The sequence below is a fragment of the Triticum dicoccoides genome, chromosome 7A (assembly GCF_002162155.2).
Source record: "Triticum dicoccoides isolate Atlit2015 ecotype Zavitan chromosome 7A, WEW_v2.0, whole genome shotgun sequence".
Lineage (NCBI taxonomy): Eukaryota > Viridiplantae > Streptophyta > Magnoliopsida > Poales > Poaceae > Triticum > Triticum dicoccoides.
Window position 1 is genome coordinate 19,818,802 of NC_041392.1, and position 16,995 is coordinate 19,835,796.

Genomic DNA, 16,995 nt, shown 5'->3' on the forward strand with positions numbered 1-16,995 from the left:
ACGGTGGCGGGGAGGTGCTCGGCGACAGAGGGGCGGCGAGGGCGGGCTCGGGATCGGGAGGGCGGCGTTCCTAGGCGGCGGGCTCGGCAGGCTCGGTCGAGGGTGGTGACAGTGTGGTCGAGAGCGGCGGCGGTGAGGTTGAGGGCGGGCGGCGGCGGTGAGGGCGCAGGCGCGCTCGGGCTCGGGCGGCGGCGATAGGGAGTAGGGGAACATGCCGGTGGGGGGGAAAGGAGGACTTAGCAAAATTTTGATGTGGGGGTGGTTAACTCGAACTAGCAGTAGCGCACGTACAGAAGACGCGCTATAGCTAACTTATCTACAGCGCGTTTTGGGGAAAACCGCTACTGCTAATGGAAGCAGTTATTTCTTTTGTTTAGTAAAAACATCAAAAATATACATTGGTCATCATTGATATTTTTGTGTATAATCTAAATAGTCAACATGAATCCTCATTGTACCTGTATAGGTACAGGCGAGGATTCATATTGCAACCACGAATCATACACATATAGTTCAATGAAGACCAAGTGCTCGAGATAGGTTGAGAAGCAACATATTTAAGGTGGTAAACACCTTGTTCGCTTAGCAGTATAGGACTAAACTTAATTAGTTGCGGTCATACTTAGCAGTAGCGAGTTTTGAGCAAAACTGCTGCTACTAAGTTCTTTAGCAGTAGCGCGTCCACGGGAAGGGCGCTACTACAATATCTTTCCTGGAGGCAACACCGTGGCAATTATAGTAGTAGCGCTCTTTTCACCTAGAGCGCTACTGCTACTCAGTCATTAGCAGCGCTCTTTTCTAAAGCTCATTGCTGCTAATTAGAAGTAGTGTCTGTTTTTAGACCGCGCTGCTGCTAAGATTCTGTGTATAAGGTTTTCCCTAGTAGTGACACTTAAGGTTCGATGACGCTAGGGTTGTAGAGATATTAGTATGCGGTAACCCGAAAGTTCTTCGGAGTCCCGGATGAGATCCTGGACGTCACGAGGAGTTCCGGAATGGTCCGGAGGTAAAGATTTATATATAGGAAGTCGAGTTTCGGCCATCGGGAAAGTTTCGAGGGTAATCGGTATTGTACCGGGACCACCGGAAGGGTCTCGGGGGTCCACCGGGTGGGGCCACCAATCCCGGAGGGCCACATGGGCTGAAGTGGGAGGGGAACCAGCCCCTGGTGGGCTGGTGCGCCCCCCTTGGGCCTCCCCCTGCGCCTAGGGTTGGAAACCCTAGGGATGGGGGGCGCCCCACTTGGCTTGGGGGGGAAGCCACCCCTTGGCCGCCGCCCCCCTTGGAGATTGGATCTCCTAGGGCCGGCGCCCCCCCAGGGCCCCTATATAAAGAGGGGGGAGGGAGGGCAGCCCCACCCTTGCTCCCGGCGCCTCCCTCTCCCTCCGTAACACCTCTCCTCCCCGCTTGCGCTCGGGGAAGCCCTGCCGGGATCCTGCTACTTCCACCACCACGCCGTCGAGCTGTTGGATCTCCATCAACCTCTCCTTCCCCCTTGATGGATCAAGAAGGAGGAGACGTCTTCCCCGACCGTACGTGTGTTGAACGCGGAGGTGCCGTCCGTTCGGCACTTGGTCATCGGTGATTTGGATCATGGCGAGTACGACTCCATCAACCCCGTTCTCTTGAACGCTTCCGCTCGCTATCTACAAGGGTATGTAGATGCACTCCTCTCTCTCGTTGCTAGATGACTCCATAGATTGATCTTGGTGAAGCGTAGAAATTTTTTATTTTCTGCAACGTTCACCAACAGTGGCATCATGAGCTAGGTCTATGCGTAGTTTCTATGCACGAGTAGAACACAAGATGTTGTGGGCATCGATTTTGCCAATTTACTTGCCGTTACTAGTCTTTTCTTGATTCGTTGGCATTGTGGGATGAAGCGGCCCAGACCGACCTTAAACATACGCTTACGTGAGACAGGTTCCACCGACTGACATGCACTAGTTGCATAAGGTGGCTAGCGGGTGTCTGTCTCTCCCACTTTAGTCAGATCGGATTCGATGAAAAGGGTCCTTGAAGGGTAAATAGAAATTGGCATATCATGTTGTGGTTTTGACGTAGGTAAGAAACGTTCTTGCTAGAACCCTAATACAGCCACGTAAAAACATGCAACAACAATTAGAGGACATCTAACTTGTTTTTGCAGCATGTGCCGTGTGATGTGATATGGCCAAAAGATGTGATGAATGATATATATGATGTATGAGATTGATCATGTTCTTGTAATAGGAATCACGACTTGCATGTCGATGAGTATGACAACCGGCAGGAGCCATAGGAGTTGTCTTAATTTATTTATGACCTGCGTGTCAACATAAACTTCATGTAATTACTTTACTTTATTGCTAAACCGTTAGCCATAGTAGTAGAAGTAATAGATGATGAGACAACTTCATGAAGACACGATGATGGAGATCATGGTGTCATGCCGGTGACGAAGATGATCATGGCGCCCCGAAGATGGAGATCAAAGGAGCAATATGATATTGGCCATATCATGTCACTATTTGATTGCATGTGATGTTTATCGTGTTTTGCTTCTTATTTGCTTAGTACGACGGTAGTAAATAAGATGATCCCTCATAATAATTTCAAGAAAATGTTCCCCCTAACTGTGCACCGTTGCGAAAGATCGTTGTCTCGAAGCACCATGTGATGATCGGGTGTGATAGATTCTAACGTTCACATACAACGGGTGTAAGCCAGATTTACACATGCAAAACACTTAGGTTGACTTGACGAGCCTAGCATGTAGAGACATGGCCTCAAAACACAAGAGACCGAAAGGTTGAACATGAGTCGTATGGAAGATACGATTAACACGGAGATGTTCACCGATGATGACCTAGTCCGTCTCACGTGATGATCGGACACGGTCTAGTTGAGTCGGATCATGTATCACTTAGATGACTAGAGGGAGGTCTAATCTGAGTGGGAGTTCATTAAATAATTTGATTAGATGAACTTAATTATCATGAACTTAGTCTAAAAAACTTTGCAATATGTCTTGTAGATCAAATGGCCCACGCTAATGTCAACCTCAACTTCAACGCGTTCCTAGACAAAACCAAGCTGAAAGATGATGGCAGCAACTATAGGGACTGGGTCCGGAACCTGAGGATCATCCTCATAGCTGCCAGGAAACAATATGTCCTAGAACCACCGCTAGCTGAAGCACCCATCCCAGAGAACCAAGACGTTATGAACGCTTAGCAGCAGCGTGCTGATGATTACTCCCTCGTTCAGTGCGGCATGCTTTACACCTTAGAACCGGGGCTCCAAAAGAGTTTTGAGAAACACGGAGCATATGAGATGTTCGAAGATCTGAAAATGGTTTTCCAAGCTCATGCCCGAGTCGAGAGATATGAAGTCTCCGACAAGTTCTACACTTGTAAGATGGAGGAAAATAGTTCTGTTAGTGATCACATACTCAAAATGTCTGGGTTGCACAACCGCTTGACTCAGCTGGGAGTTAATCTCCCAGATGACGCGGTCATTGACAGAATCCTTCAGTCGCTCCCACCGAGCTACAAGAGCTTTGTGATGAACTTCAATATGCAGGGGATGGAAAAGACCATCCCTGAGGTATATTCAATGCTGAAATCAGCGGAGGTGGAGATAAAAAAGGAACATCAAGCGTTGATGGTGAATAAAACCACTAAGTTCAAAAAGGGCAAGGGTAAGAAGAAGGACGGCAAGGGAGTTGCCGCGCCCGGTAAGCCAGTTGCCGGGAAGAAGCCAAAGAATGGAGCCAAGCCTGAGACTGAGTGCTTTTATTGCAAGGGAAAGGGACACTGGAAGCGGAACTGCCCCAAATACTTAGCGGACAAGAAGGCCGGCAACACTAAAGGTATATGTGATATACATGTAATTGATGTGTACATTACCAGTACTCATAGTAGCTCCTGGGTATTTGATACCGGTGCGGTTGCTCATATTTGTAACTCAAAACAGGAGCTGCGGAATAAACGAAGACTGGCGAAGGACGAGGTGACGATGCGCGTCGGGAATGGTTCCAAGGTCGATGTGATCGCCGTCGGCACGCTACCTCTATATTTACCTACGGGATTAGTTTTAAACCTCAATAATTGTTATTTAGTGCCAGCTTTGAGCATGAACATTGTATCTGGATCTCGTTTAATGCGAGATGGCTACTCATTTGAATCCAAGAATAATTGTTGTTCTATTTATATGAGAGATGTGTTTTATGGTCATGCCCCGGTGGTGAATGGTTTATTCTTAATGAATCTCGAATGTGATGTTACACATATTCATAGTGTGAATACCAAAAGATGTAAGGTTGATAATGATAGTCCCACATACTTGTGGCACTGCCGCCTTGGTCACATAGGTGTCAAACGCATGAAAAAGCTCCGTACAGATGGACTTTTGGAGTCTCTTGATTTCGAATCATTTGACACGTGCGAACCATGCCTCATGGGTAAAATGACCAAGACTCCGTTCTCCGGAACAATGGAGCGAGCAACCAACTTATTGGAAATTATACATACTGATGCGTGCGGTCCAATGAGCGTTGAGGCTCGCGGTGGCTATCGTTATGTTCTCACTCTCACTGATGACTTAAGTAGATATGGGTATGTCTATTTGATGAAACACAAGTCTGAGACCTTTGAAAAGTTCAAGGAATTTCAGAATGAGGTAGAGAATCAACGTGACCGAAAGATAAAATTCTTACGATCATATCGTGGGGGAGAATATTTAAGTCACGAATTTGGTATGCACTTAAGGAAATGTGGAATCGTTTCACAACTCATGCCGCCTGGAACACCTCAGCGTAACGGTGTGTCCGAACGTCATAATCGCACTTTATTGGATATGGTGCGATCTATGATGTCACTCACTGATTTACCGCTATCATTTTGGGGATACGCTCTAGAGATAGCTACATTCACTTTAAATAGGGCACCGTCTAAATCCGTTGAGACGACACCGTATGAATTATGGTTTGGGAAGAAACCTAAGTTGTCGTTTCTAAAAGTTTGGGGATGCGATGCTTATGTCAAGAAACTTCAACCTGAAAAGCTCGAACCCAAGTCGTAAAAATGTGTCTTCATAGGATACCCTAAGGAAACCATTGGGTATACCTTCTACCTCAGATCCTAAGGCAAGATCTTTGTTGCCAAGAACGGGTCCTTTCTAGAAAAAGAGTTTCTCTCGAAAGAAGTAAGTGGGAGGAAAGTGGAACTTGATGAAGTATTGCCTCTTGAACCGGAGAGTAGCGCAGCCCAAGAAAATGTTTCTGTGGTGCCTCCACCGACTAGAGAGGAGGTTAATGATGATGATCATGAAACTTCAGATCAAGTTGCTACTGAACTTCATAGGTCCACAAGGACACGTTCCGCACCAGAGTGGTACGGCAACCCTATCCTGGAAATCATGTTGTTAGACAACGGTGAACCTTCGAACTATGAAGAAGCAATGGCGGGCCCAGATTCCAACAAATGGCTTGAAGCCATGCAATCCGAGATAGGATCCATGTATGAAAACAAAGTATGGACTTTGACAGACTTGCCGGATGATCGGCGAGCGATAGAGAATAAATGGATCTTTAAGAAGAAGACGGACGCGGATGGTAATGTTACCATCTATAAGGCTCGACTTGTCGCTAAGGGTTATCACCAAGTTCAAGGGGTTGACTACAATGAGACCTTCTCACCCGTAGAGAAGCTGAAGTCCGTCCGAATCATGTTAGCAATTGCCGCATACTATGATTATGAGATATGGCAAATGGACGTCAAAACAACATTCCTCAACGGCTTTCTTAAGGAAGAATTGTATATGATGCAGCCAGAAGGTTCTGTCGATCCTAAGAATGCTAACAAGGTATGCAAGCTCCAGCGCTCTATCTATGGGCTGGTCCAAGCATCTCGGAGTTGGAACATTCGCTTTAATGAAATGATCAAAGCGTTTGGGTTTATGCAGACTTATGGAGAAGCCTGCGTTTACAAGAAAGTGAGTGGGAGCTCTGTAGCATTTCTCATATTATATGTGGATGACATACTTTTAATGGGAAATGATATAGAACTTTTGGACAGTATTAAGGCCTACTTGAATAAGTGTTTTTCAATGAAGGACCTTGGAGAAGCTGCTTACATATTAGGCATCAATATCTATAGAGATAGATCGAGACGCCTCATAGGTCTTTCACAAAGCACATACCTTGATAAGATATTGAAGAAGTTCAATATGGATCAGTCCAAGAAGGGGTTCTTGCCTGTATTGCAAGGTGTGAAATTGAGCTCAGCTCAATGTCCGACCACGGCAGAAGATAGAGAAAAGATGAGTGTCGTCCCCTATGCCTCAGCCATAGGGTCTATCATGTATGCCATGTTGTGTACCAAACCTGATGTAAACCTTGCCGTAAGTTTGGTAGGAAGGTACCAAAGTAATCCCGGCATGGAACACTGGACAGCGGTCAAGAACATCCTGAATTACCTGAAAAGGACTAACGATATGTTTCTCGTATATGGAGGTGATGAGGAGCTCGTCGTAAGGGGTTACGTCAACGCTAGCTTCGACACAGATCTGGATGACTCTAAGTCACAAACCGGATACTTGTATATTTTGAATGGTGGGGCAGTAAGGTGGTGCAGTTGCAATCAAAGAGTCGTGGTGGGATCTACATGTGAAGCGGAGTACATGGCAGCCTCGGAGGCAGCGCATGAAGAGATCTGGATGAAGGAGTTCATCGCCGACCTAGGAGTCATACCCAATGCGTCGGGGCCGATCACTCTCTTCTATGACAACACTAGAGCCAGTGCCCTTGCCAAGGAGCCCAGGTTTCACAAGAAGACCAGGCACATCTAGCGTCGCTTCAACTCCATTCGTGAAAATGTACAAGATGGAGACATAGATATTTGTAAAGTACATACGGATCTGAATGTCGCAGATCCGTTGACCAAACCTCTTCCGCGAGCAAAACATGATCAACACCAGAACTCTATGGGTGTTCAATTCATCACAATGTAACTAGATTATTGACTCTAGTGCAAGTGGGAGACTGTTGGAAATATGCCCTAGAGGCAATAATAAAATGGTTGTTATTATATTTCCTTGTTCATGATAATTGTCTATTGTTCATGCTATAATTGTGTTATCCGGAAATCGTAATACATGTGTGAATACATAGACCACAACATGTCCCTAGTGAGCCTCTAGTTGACTAGCTCGTTGGTCAACAGATATTCATGGTTTCCTGACTATGGACATTAGATGTCATTGATAACGGGATCACATCATTAGGAGAATGATGTGATGGACAAGACCCAATCCTAAGCATAGCACAAGATCGTGTAGTTCGTTTGCTAGAGCTTTTCCAATGTCAAGTATCATTTCCTTAGACCATGAGATTGTGCAACTCCCAGCTACCATAGGAGTGCTTTGGGTGTGCCAAACGTCACAACGTAACTGGGTGGCTATAAAGGTGCACTACGGGTATCTCTGAAAGTGTCTGTTGGGTTGGCACGAATCGAGACTGGGATTTGTCACTCCGTATGACGGAGAGGTATCTCTTGGCCCACTCGGTAATGCATCATCATAATGAGCTCAATGTGACCAAGTGTTTGGTCACGGGATCATGCATTACGGAACGAGTAAAGTGACTTGCCGGAAATGAGATTGAACAAGGTATTGGGATACCGACGATCGAATCTCGGGCAAGTAACGTACCGATTGACAAAGGGAATTGTATACGGGATTGATTGAATCCTCGACATCGTGGTTCATCCGATGAGATCATCGAGGAGCATGTGGGAGCCAACTTGGGTATCCAGATCCCGCTGTTGGTTATTGACCGAGAGTCGTCTCGGTCATGTCTGCGTGTCTCCCGAACCCATAGGGTCTACACTCTTAAGGTTCGATGACGCTAGGGTTGTAGAGATATTAGTATGTGGTAACCCGAAAGTTGTTCGGAGTCCCAGATGAGATCCCGGACGTCACGAGGAGTTCCAGAATGGTCCGGAGGTAAAGATTTATATATAGGAAGTCGAGTTTCGGCCATCGGGAAAGTTTCGGGGGTAATCGGTATTGTACCGGGACCACCGAAAGGGTCCCGGGGGTCCACCGGGTGGGGCCACCTATCCTGAAGGGCCCCATGGGCTGAAGTGGGAGGGGAACCAGCCCCTGGTGGGCTGGTGCGCCCCGCTTGGGCCTCCCCCTGCGCCTAGGGTTGGAAACCCTAGGGGTGGGGGGCGCCCCACTTGGCTTGGGGGGAGGGGGGAAGCCACCCCTTGGCCGCCGCCCCCCTTGGAGATTGGATCTCCTAGGGCCGGCGCCCCCCCAGTGCCCCTATATAAAGAGGGGGGAGGGCAGCTGCACCCTTTCTCCTGGCTCCTCCCTCTCCCTCCGTAACACCTCTCCTCCCTGCTTGCGCTTGGCGAAGCCCTGCCGGGATCCCGCTACTTCCACCAACACGCCGTCGTGCTGCTGGATCTCCATCAACCTCTCCTTCCCCCTTGCTGGATCAAGAAGGAGGAGACGTCTTCCCCGACCGTACGTGTGTTGAACGCGGAGGTGTCGTCCGTTCGGCACTTGGTCATCGGTGATTTGGATCACGGCGAGTACGACTCCATCAACCCCGTTCTCTTGAACGCTTCCGCTCGCGATCTACAAGGGTATGTAGATGCACTCCTCTCTCTCGTTGCTAGATGACTCCATAGATTGATCTTGGTGAAGACTAGAAATTTTTTATTTTCTGCAACGTTCACCAACACTCATTGCCCACATGGGAAAGATGTCAACTCCTCTTTTATTTTGCCTTTGATGGGCTGAGGCCCAGGCAGGGGTGAGGCGCCCTCACGTGCCAACTTCAAAAAATCTATACGTACTAATAAAGCAAGGTGTGTTACTCTAATATTTTGATCCGTTCACCGTCGAAAATATTTTTTGTGTATCCAAGGTGGTACTAAATTTTTGTGCATCTACTAGAAAAGACAAACAGTCTCTCCAGAATTCCGCAATTGAGTCGGGCGCACTCCAGCCCAACAAAGCCAACCCAGTAATTATCCTTCCCATGCGTTAAAAAGACCTTATTTGCCGCACGCGGCGACAAATAGTTGAAGGTACGCACATGTCGTCCCCCTCCCCCTCCCCCTCGCGTCGCCTCCCCCTGGGCGGCGCTAGGGGCCCCGAAACCCTAGCGCCGCCAGCACCTTCTAGCCGCCGCCTCCTGCCGCCGCTACTGCCGGCGTGGGCCGCAGTGGCGGCAGGCCCGGTGCCAAAGGCATCTGGGCGGGCGGATGCAGTGGATCCCATCTGAGGCGGCAGGGGCGGCTCCTCTCTTGCGATCTAACGGCAGCGGCTGGGACGGCGACTCCAGGCTGTGCGGCTGGGGCCGGAGCACCATAGCCGGCGGAGCGGCGGCCCTGAATGGATGGCGGCGGTGGCAGCGCCCCATCCAGCGGGCCTAGCTGTTCTGGTCGTGATGGTGACGACGGCCACTACGGATCCAACGCCCCATTTGGATCCGTCGCAGGGAGGCCTTCCGCTGATCGGCGGCGCGTGGAGGGGCCGGTGAGGAGATGCCGGAGTACCGACGGCTACATACGTCTTTGTGGCAAGGTTCCGCTCGGTTCCAGCTAGCCGCGAGTTCGGGAAGATGTGGCTTCCGGTGAAAATCGCGCCTGACTGCGGTCTGGCGGACGATGGCGGCATCTCAGACGTCGTTCCCTTCTGGAGGCATCGTCGTTGCAGGTCATGTCAACCTGATCGGGAATCTCCGGGGGAAACCCTAGATTTGGGTCTACCGGATCGGACGATGACGGTGCCTTCGGTATCGTTCTCCCTCCTGGGGGCATCGTTTTGGAGCAAGTGCTGGTTGGAGGGGACAAGAGGAGGAGCGGTGATTCATCTGGTCCATTGATGACAGCGGATCTCGGCGGCGTGGCGAAGTGGAGACTCGGCGCCTGATGAGCGGAGATGGACTCATGCAGGAGGGTGGCGCTGCCTGGCGTCGTGGTGGCGTCGGCGGCAGCTAGACCGGGCAAGGTTGATGCAGCAGTACAGCTCTGAAGATGGATTGTTGGCAGGTGGCTGCGGCAGCCTCATATCCGGCAGGCGTCCTGGTTGAGGAGCATGCCGGACTGGTGGGTGCCCATATCCGGCAGGCGTCCTGGTTGGGACCTCAAGTTTTAGATGTTAGGTTTGGCTGTGAGGTCTATTTGGTATTAGGCCCAGACTTTCAGCGCCCCTTCATCAACTGGATAGGGATAGCGACAGATGTTGCTTAGTTGGTGGCTTTAGTCTTATTGTTGTATGACTTTGTAAGGTCTTGTGACAATAATTAATAAAATGGCCGTATGCATCGTCCAGATGCAGAGACCGGGGGTCGTCCTCCTTTTCTAAAAAAACGCACAGGTCGTTGAAGATTGGGCTGGCCCGTTTCAACTAAATTTGTGTGCCTGTGTTTCGTTTTCCTTTTTCCATTTTTTATTTAACTTGAAATAAAAATATACTATATATATATATATATTCAGAATTTAATTTTTTTCAAATATTCAAAAAATTAGCATTACAATATTTTATTCCTGTTTTTGAAAAAATAGAAACTTAAAAAAACTGGTTTCGGAATTTCTTCAAAATTTAAAAAATGTTGCCGTTTAAAAAAGATTCTATTTCAGAATTTTTCGAGATTTATTTATAAAAATAATAGTTCCATATTGAGAAAATATTCCTTTTTTAGTGAAAAGTTCTCAAAAACAAAATAATGTTTGTGTCTAAGAAAACATTTTTAAAAATTGTTCTGAATGTTCTCCTTTTGAAAAGATCAATAATGTTGTGTTTTTAGAGAAGGTTGATGGTTTCATCATATTGTTTTTGAATTTCAATAACTATTCCAGTTTCCAATTTTGTTTGTGTTTTCTCAAAAGTTCTATAGAATTTTCGAAAAATAAATGTCCACATTTTTTAAAACTGTCCGGGCTTTCAAAAAAAATTAACGTGAGCACTAAAATAATCAGAGGGAATAACCTGTTATAATTAAGGGACATTCATGCCTGATTATGCTCGTGAAAGACGATTTATGCATTGTAATTAGTAATCCATCCAGTTACACCGTCGTAGGAGAGTGGTCGAAGCAACCGTGTTCCGATGGTCGTCACATATCCACCAAATGAGGAGGCATGCACAACCCCGAGATGGAGGCGGACGCGAAAAAAAAAGGCATGAGTTGGGTGCTCGCCACCACGCCTACCAACCCCACCACTATCAAGATTTTCATGGTTCAAACATGTCCAGTGAGAAGATCGCAACTCCTTACTCTGTCACCTATCATTGCGGAGACCGTTCTTTTGGACACAATCGATTATCTTTTCTGTTGCTTGTCGTAAACAAAATATCTCTCCCGTTGCAACGCACAGGCAGGGGTGAGGTGCCCTCACGTGCCAACTGCAAAAAATAGCGTATAAATAAAATGCACTTGTAGTTTTTCACGTATTGCACTTAGCTTTTTTTTTGGATCCAGTTTTGCCTCAAGGGCGCTAGTTCGAGTTTGCTCAGCCCACATCCGTACGACAAAAAAGTATAATGAACGATAATGTCTATATAAATAGAACAAAACTGCAGTATTTTCATCAAGACTTTGCTAGCTTAGCCGGTCACCGTGTTTAGAATGATTTGTTGCATTATTATGAGTTCGAGTCCTGCTTCTACGGGACGAAACTAGAAGAGAAACAGAACACTAGCGAAAAGGAAGAAAAAGAAAAAAAGAAACAAATTGAACAAACAAAGAAAATCTAAAAGGGAAACAAAAAACCAGACAGTAAAATGAAGACATAAAATAAAAACAAGAGCAACCCATCATTGTCAACAAATAAACAAAGAAGGAAATAAATGCCCGCATTTATTAAAATTTTATCACTAAGAAGAAAATAATTAGGCAGGCCATGCGTGGTCCACATTGGGACATTCCGGAGGCATCCCCAAACCCTAACTGTCAGCACCTCTCCCTCGCCACTCCCCCCTCGTCGTTACTGGAGGAAGTCGTCGGGCGAAGTCCGCATGGTGGATGACAGTGAAATGGTTGGCGTCAGATCATTGCGGCGGCAGAGGGTGGGTTCACACGCATGAGGCCATGGAGATGGTCATTCGATGGTTTCTCTCCTCGGCTGCCAGCAATGCGGCCTCTCAGCCTTCCACTCGCATCCTTGAGGTGATGTGCATGTGGACCTCATCTTGGGTGACGGGGTGGAGCTTGGACAGGTGGCGCTGAATGGTGCTCGTCCCACAGCTCGTCCGGTGACACGACCGGTGATGATCCCTATTGCGGCGCTTGGTCTTGGGCCTCCTCCACTCACTCTACTCCCTTGCCACCATCATCGGTCTACCCGGGGCGGCGATAGTTCTTTTATGCTCATGTAGCCTTCAATGGTGAGATATGATCTATGGGCGGCTTGAGAGAAATGGTATGGCCTTGCAGCAACGGTGATGGCATTTGTGGACGGTCCAACAGTCTCTGGTGGCAAGGTGACGATAGCCACAACCCCGTTCAAAGATACATGGGCAGCAACAATGGATTTCTATGAATGAATGTGGCGGTCCATCGCTAACGCGAGCGGGTGACCCCGTGGTCTTGCGCTGTAGGCAGTGGCAATAATTGGCCGGAGGTCTTCAGTTTAGATGGAAATGATGCGTATGTTTTGTCGTTCGATTCACGATGGTGAAAGAAGACAATGTGGGACTGGCGAAGTGTCCTAAACTGGGATTTTGCCAGTACCGATGAACTTTCTCCATCGTCAAATCATCATCGCACAAGCGATGAAGGTGTTGCTTGGATTTCATCCGGACTTTGGTAGTTGGATCCAACAATGGTGACACTTGAGTGTCATACCCTTCCTGAAGAGTTCGCTGCTGGAGAATCTTTCTCATTGTCGTCGTGGTGTTAAGAGATGGATGGTTTGGATGGTGTGAGAGGCATTGCGTAGGATTATGTTTTAAAAAATGTGTGCATCGGTAGGCTGCATTGCGCTTTTTTTTAAATAAACCTGTGTGTAAGGCATCACACACTGTTGTATTTTTATAACTGTGTGCGATGCGCATCTCAAGCTTTTCTCTTTTGCAAAAGTCATGTGTAAGTCATCACACACAGTTGCTTTTTCAACCGTGTGTGATATTTGATATCACACAAGCTCTTTTCTGAACCGTGTGCGATCCATACATCGCACAAAGTTTTTGCGGAATGTGTGGGATAGGAGGACTTAATAGCATGATTCTGCACTAGTCCGGACTCCTTAGAGCATCTCCAGCCGTTGGCCTTCCAGGGGGCTCGAAAAACGCTGCTGGGGGCGAACCGGCGTAAAAAAATCGGCGTGGGGGCGATCGGGTTCCCAGCCGCCGTCCCTAGGGTCGTCCCAGACGCTTTTCTTAAAAAAAAATGAACATAAATTCTGCTAAAATTCAGCGAATGGGACAAATATTCGGCAAAACAGGACATTAACTTCGGCGAATTAAATAGTTTTTTACACAGAACACTTAAAATACTTAGGAAAAAAATAAAGGCTGTGACTACAGGCCAAAGAACGCGCTGAGCGCGGCGAAGTCGCCGCCGTCGCCGCCGTTGTCGTCGTCCTTCTCCTCCTTCACGCGGCCGCCCCTGCTGGAACCCTGCCCGGGGTCGCCCTGGCGGACCTCGGTGGCGGTGCGTTGTCGTCGCTGTCGTCGTCGATAACAACGAGACCTCCCACGTCGCGTCCACGGCGCCGAGCGGCGATCTGCTATAGGGCGCGGCGCTGGCGCTCCAGCTCCATCCGCGCCCAGTCTTCACGCGCCCACTTCAAGGGCGCCGCGTCCTCGAGCCCCGGCTCCGTCTTTACGCCGGCGAGCCCTGGCTCCGTCTTCACGGCGGCGAGCCTCGGCTCCGTCTTCGGCTTGACGATGCGGGGAGAAGCTGAGGAGGAGGAGGCGCGCCCGCCCTCGTTGATGACGATGCCGGCGCTGTAGGTGCGCCGACCGAGCGGTGTCTCCGCGGGCTCGGCTTTGATGTTGAACAACGCCGGCGACCCGGTGGAGTGGGAGGAGGAGCGGGAGGAAGAAGAAGAGGAGCCGGTCCACCTCGGCATCCATTGGCCGCCGCTCCAGCGCGGGACCGGGGCGACAGCGTATGCTAACGGCGGCTTGTTGCCGCCCTTGAGGTACTGGAGGACGGCGGCCTGGGGCACCCCACCACAGGCGGCGGCCGTCGCTGTTCTTCGTCCCCCGCACGACCTGCACGTTGTTGGTGGAGGCCAGCCGCTCCGCCTGCCGGCGTTTGAAGTACACCACACACGCCTGGTGGTTGCCGACGGCGTACTCCGGGCGGGCCCGCTGCTTCTCCGTCAGCGACGCCCGTACGCGCTCGACCTCGCCGTTGAAGTAGTCGGGGCGCATGACGTCGGGCAGCGGGGGGACGGGGACGCTCCCTGCGCTGAGCCTCCACCGCCCTGGCGCGTGCATGTCGGGAGGCACCGGGATGTTCGCTTCATGCAGGAGGTGGGCTTCCCACTCATGTAGCGAGCGGCGGCCGAGGCCATTGGCCGCCGCCCCATTGCCGGGGAACCTCTCGCCCATCCCCGTGGAAAACCGTGGCGTTGTGAGGACGACGAGGCGGGGGTCGCTGACTCGGCAGGCCCGCTGTTCGTTCGCGCCAAAATCAATTGCCCCGGCGCCCCAGGGCGCCCCTCGGAGCGCCGGGTTCGGCCTGGATCCGCCGGCACCAGTTTCGGCCCAAACTGGCGAAAAACAGGCTCCTGGGGTGCGACTGGGCCGATTTTTCGGCACCGGCGTTAAAAAATGGCCTGCAGGGGGGGAGCGGGGGGAGGGGCTGTTGAGGGCGCGGCTGAAGTTGCACTAATTCCGTTGCTGTTTCACCATCTGCATCCCTTCTGGTTGTCAAGTAATCTTATGGTGCCTTCTCATTAATTTGTGCGCATGCAGCTGGATTCAGTTTCAAAAGAAGGAAAAGGAAAAGAACCTTGGAAGTGGGTGGTTGTGCTGTGGATGGATCTGTGGACTGACGACGTGATTAGCTAGCTAGTGTACTTCTCTGTAGCATGCATTTCAGGACATGCATGCATGCATAAGTAGGAAGGATGGTGAGAGTAAAGAAACAAACACGCGAGGTAGGGGGGGCAGCTAAAGATTCAAGACTGGAAATATAATACATATATATATCCAGGGATAGATGTAGTACATGATGAGGTGCTGCATACATATCATGGAGGAACACGCACGTACGTACGTACATTACATGGAGTGAGTTTGAGTGGCAACTCAACAATTTATTCTTACATAAATTGATACTATAACCATGGAGGCATTGACAGGGCATGCATGCATGCATATGAGTAGCTAGTTTAATTATTAATTGTTCTTGCATGCACTGTGATGTGTCATGCCCTAGGCCAGGTGATGGGGCCTGAGTCGCAGGAGCTGTCCTTGGGCCAGAGGATGAGAGAGAGGGCACCGACGACCTCATTCAGGCTTGACATGCCCAACTCGTTCTTGAGCTTGTCAGCCTCAGGCCCGTCGTAGCGTCCCTTTTTCTGGCGCGCAACAAGGACGGCGTAGAACATGTCGGACCATCTCACCACATACAAGGGTTTCTCGATCGTGGCGCCACCGGAGAGCCATTTGGGCTGGATGGAGGCTTGGATTGGCTTGAGGCGCGTTGCTTCGCAGAAGGTGACAGCCATTATGGCCAGGGCACGGGAGACGCAGCCGGTGTCGGCGCCAACCGACTGCTTGTACACGGCCAACTCGTGGAGCGCCCGGAGCGTGGTCTCCTTGCCGAGCACCAACGTGCCGAGGTTGGCGTGCCCGTTCACCAGCCCCCTGTAGCTGTCCTTGAAGGGGAGGATGGTGGCCCGTGAGATGAGGTTGCGGATGTTGGCGAAGGTGTGCCACTTCCCGGAGCTGTTGGCGAAGGCCTCGATGTAGAGGTTGTCATTTCGTATGGCGAGCATGATCTCGTCCTGGCCGTCTCCGCGGAGCTCCAGCATCAGCCACCGGTCAGGCTTCGGGGTGCTGGTTTGCCTGGCGAGGATCGGCAAGCCCTTCTCCTTGTACTTGCTGGTCCGGACGCCGAAGCTGTGCACCTCCGAAATCATGGCCTTGTAGCTTGAGATGGAGTTGGCCTCTCTGACGTTGACCACCTTGTGGTCTTTCGGGTACTGTCAAGCCCTGCCAATCAACAAAAATATGCACCCATCAGCAACATGGATCGGACAGCGAAGAAGAAAAACACGTACGTACTAGACTAGAAGAACCGAACAGAACCCAATCAATAGCAAGGAGTAGTAGGAGGAGGAGCTACTACTTACTGCCCGGGCTTCAACGGGTCAACGTCGAAGGCTGCACCGGGACTGGTGGGCACGGCCAGCAGCAGGAAAAGCAACGCCATCTCGGCGTAGTAGTGCATGATCGATCTCGATGGATCGTCTCCTAGCTAGCTTAGCTAGTTCGAAGAAGGATGTATGAGATAGGCTAGCGATAGGCTACTCCATCGTGTAGTGCATATATATAGCGTAGAGCGCATGCGTATGCAAGAGTTTCAGTGGATCCACCGTACCGGCCTTGCTGCTACCTGGGACAAGTGTTAACTGCACGGTGCAAGTAAGCAACCAACCAACCAACCCTCCGAGATCTCGCAAGTTTCTGTTGCATTGCATTGCAACACAATGGAAACAAGAGAAGCGCTAGTGCGTGCTAGTGGAGGTTTCTATTGCAAGCAAGGGAGAGTAGGTGGGTGGACAGTTTTCCTTCTTCATTTGTGCTGGTGCATCTGCCTACGCCCAGCTTCATTCTACGTTACTAGCTAAGCATTTCCTTAAGTATGTGTATGTATAGCCATCCTACTAATTAATATACTCCTTGAAAAATATATATACTCTTTCAAAGAAAGAAACGTAGTACTAGCTAGGGGAGGTATCTATCTATATATTGCAAACAAGCGAGAGAGTGGGTTGGTCTTCCTTGTGTTGTACTACTTGCTTGTATCACATT

General features: G+C 49.7%; 1 protein-coding gene across 1 annotated transcript; it reads right to left on the reverse strand.

The window, feature by feature from the left end:
* Positions 1–15,187: 15,187 nt before the first annotated feature.
* LOC119334719 (protein synthesis inhibitor II-like) lies at positions 15,188–16,455 on the reverse strand. Its single transcript, XM_037607259.1, has 2 exons — positions 16,314–16,455; positions 15,188–16,173 (listed from the first exon to the last, which is right to left on the reverse strand). Exon 2 carries the CDS (start codon positions 16,098–16,100, stop codon positions 15,384–15,386), a length of 717 nt encoding a protein of 238 aa, XP_037463156.1. The 5' UTR covers positions 16,101–16,173; positions 16,314–16,455; the 3' UTR covers positions 15,188–15,383.
* Between the last annotated feature and the right edge of the window lie 540 nt (positions 16,456–16,995).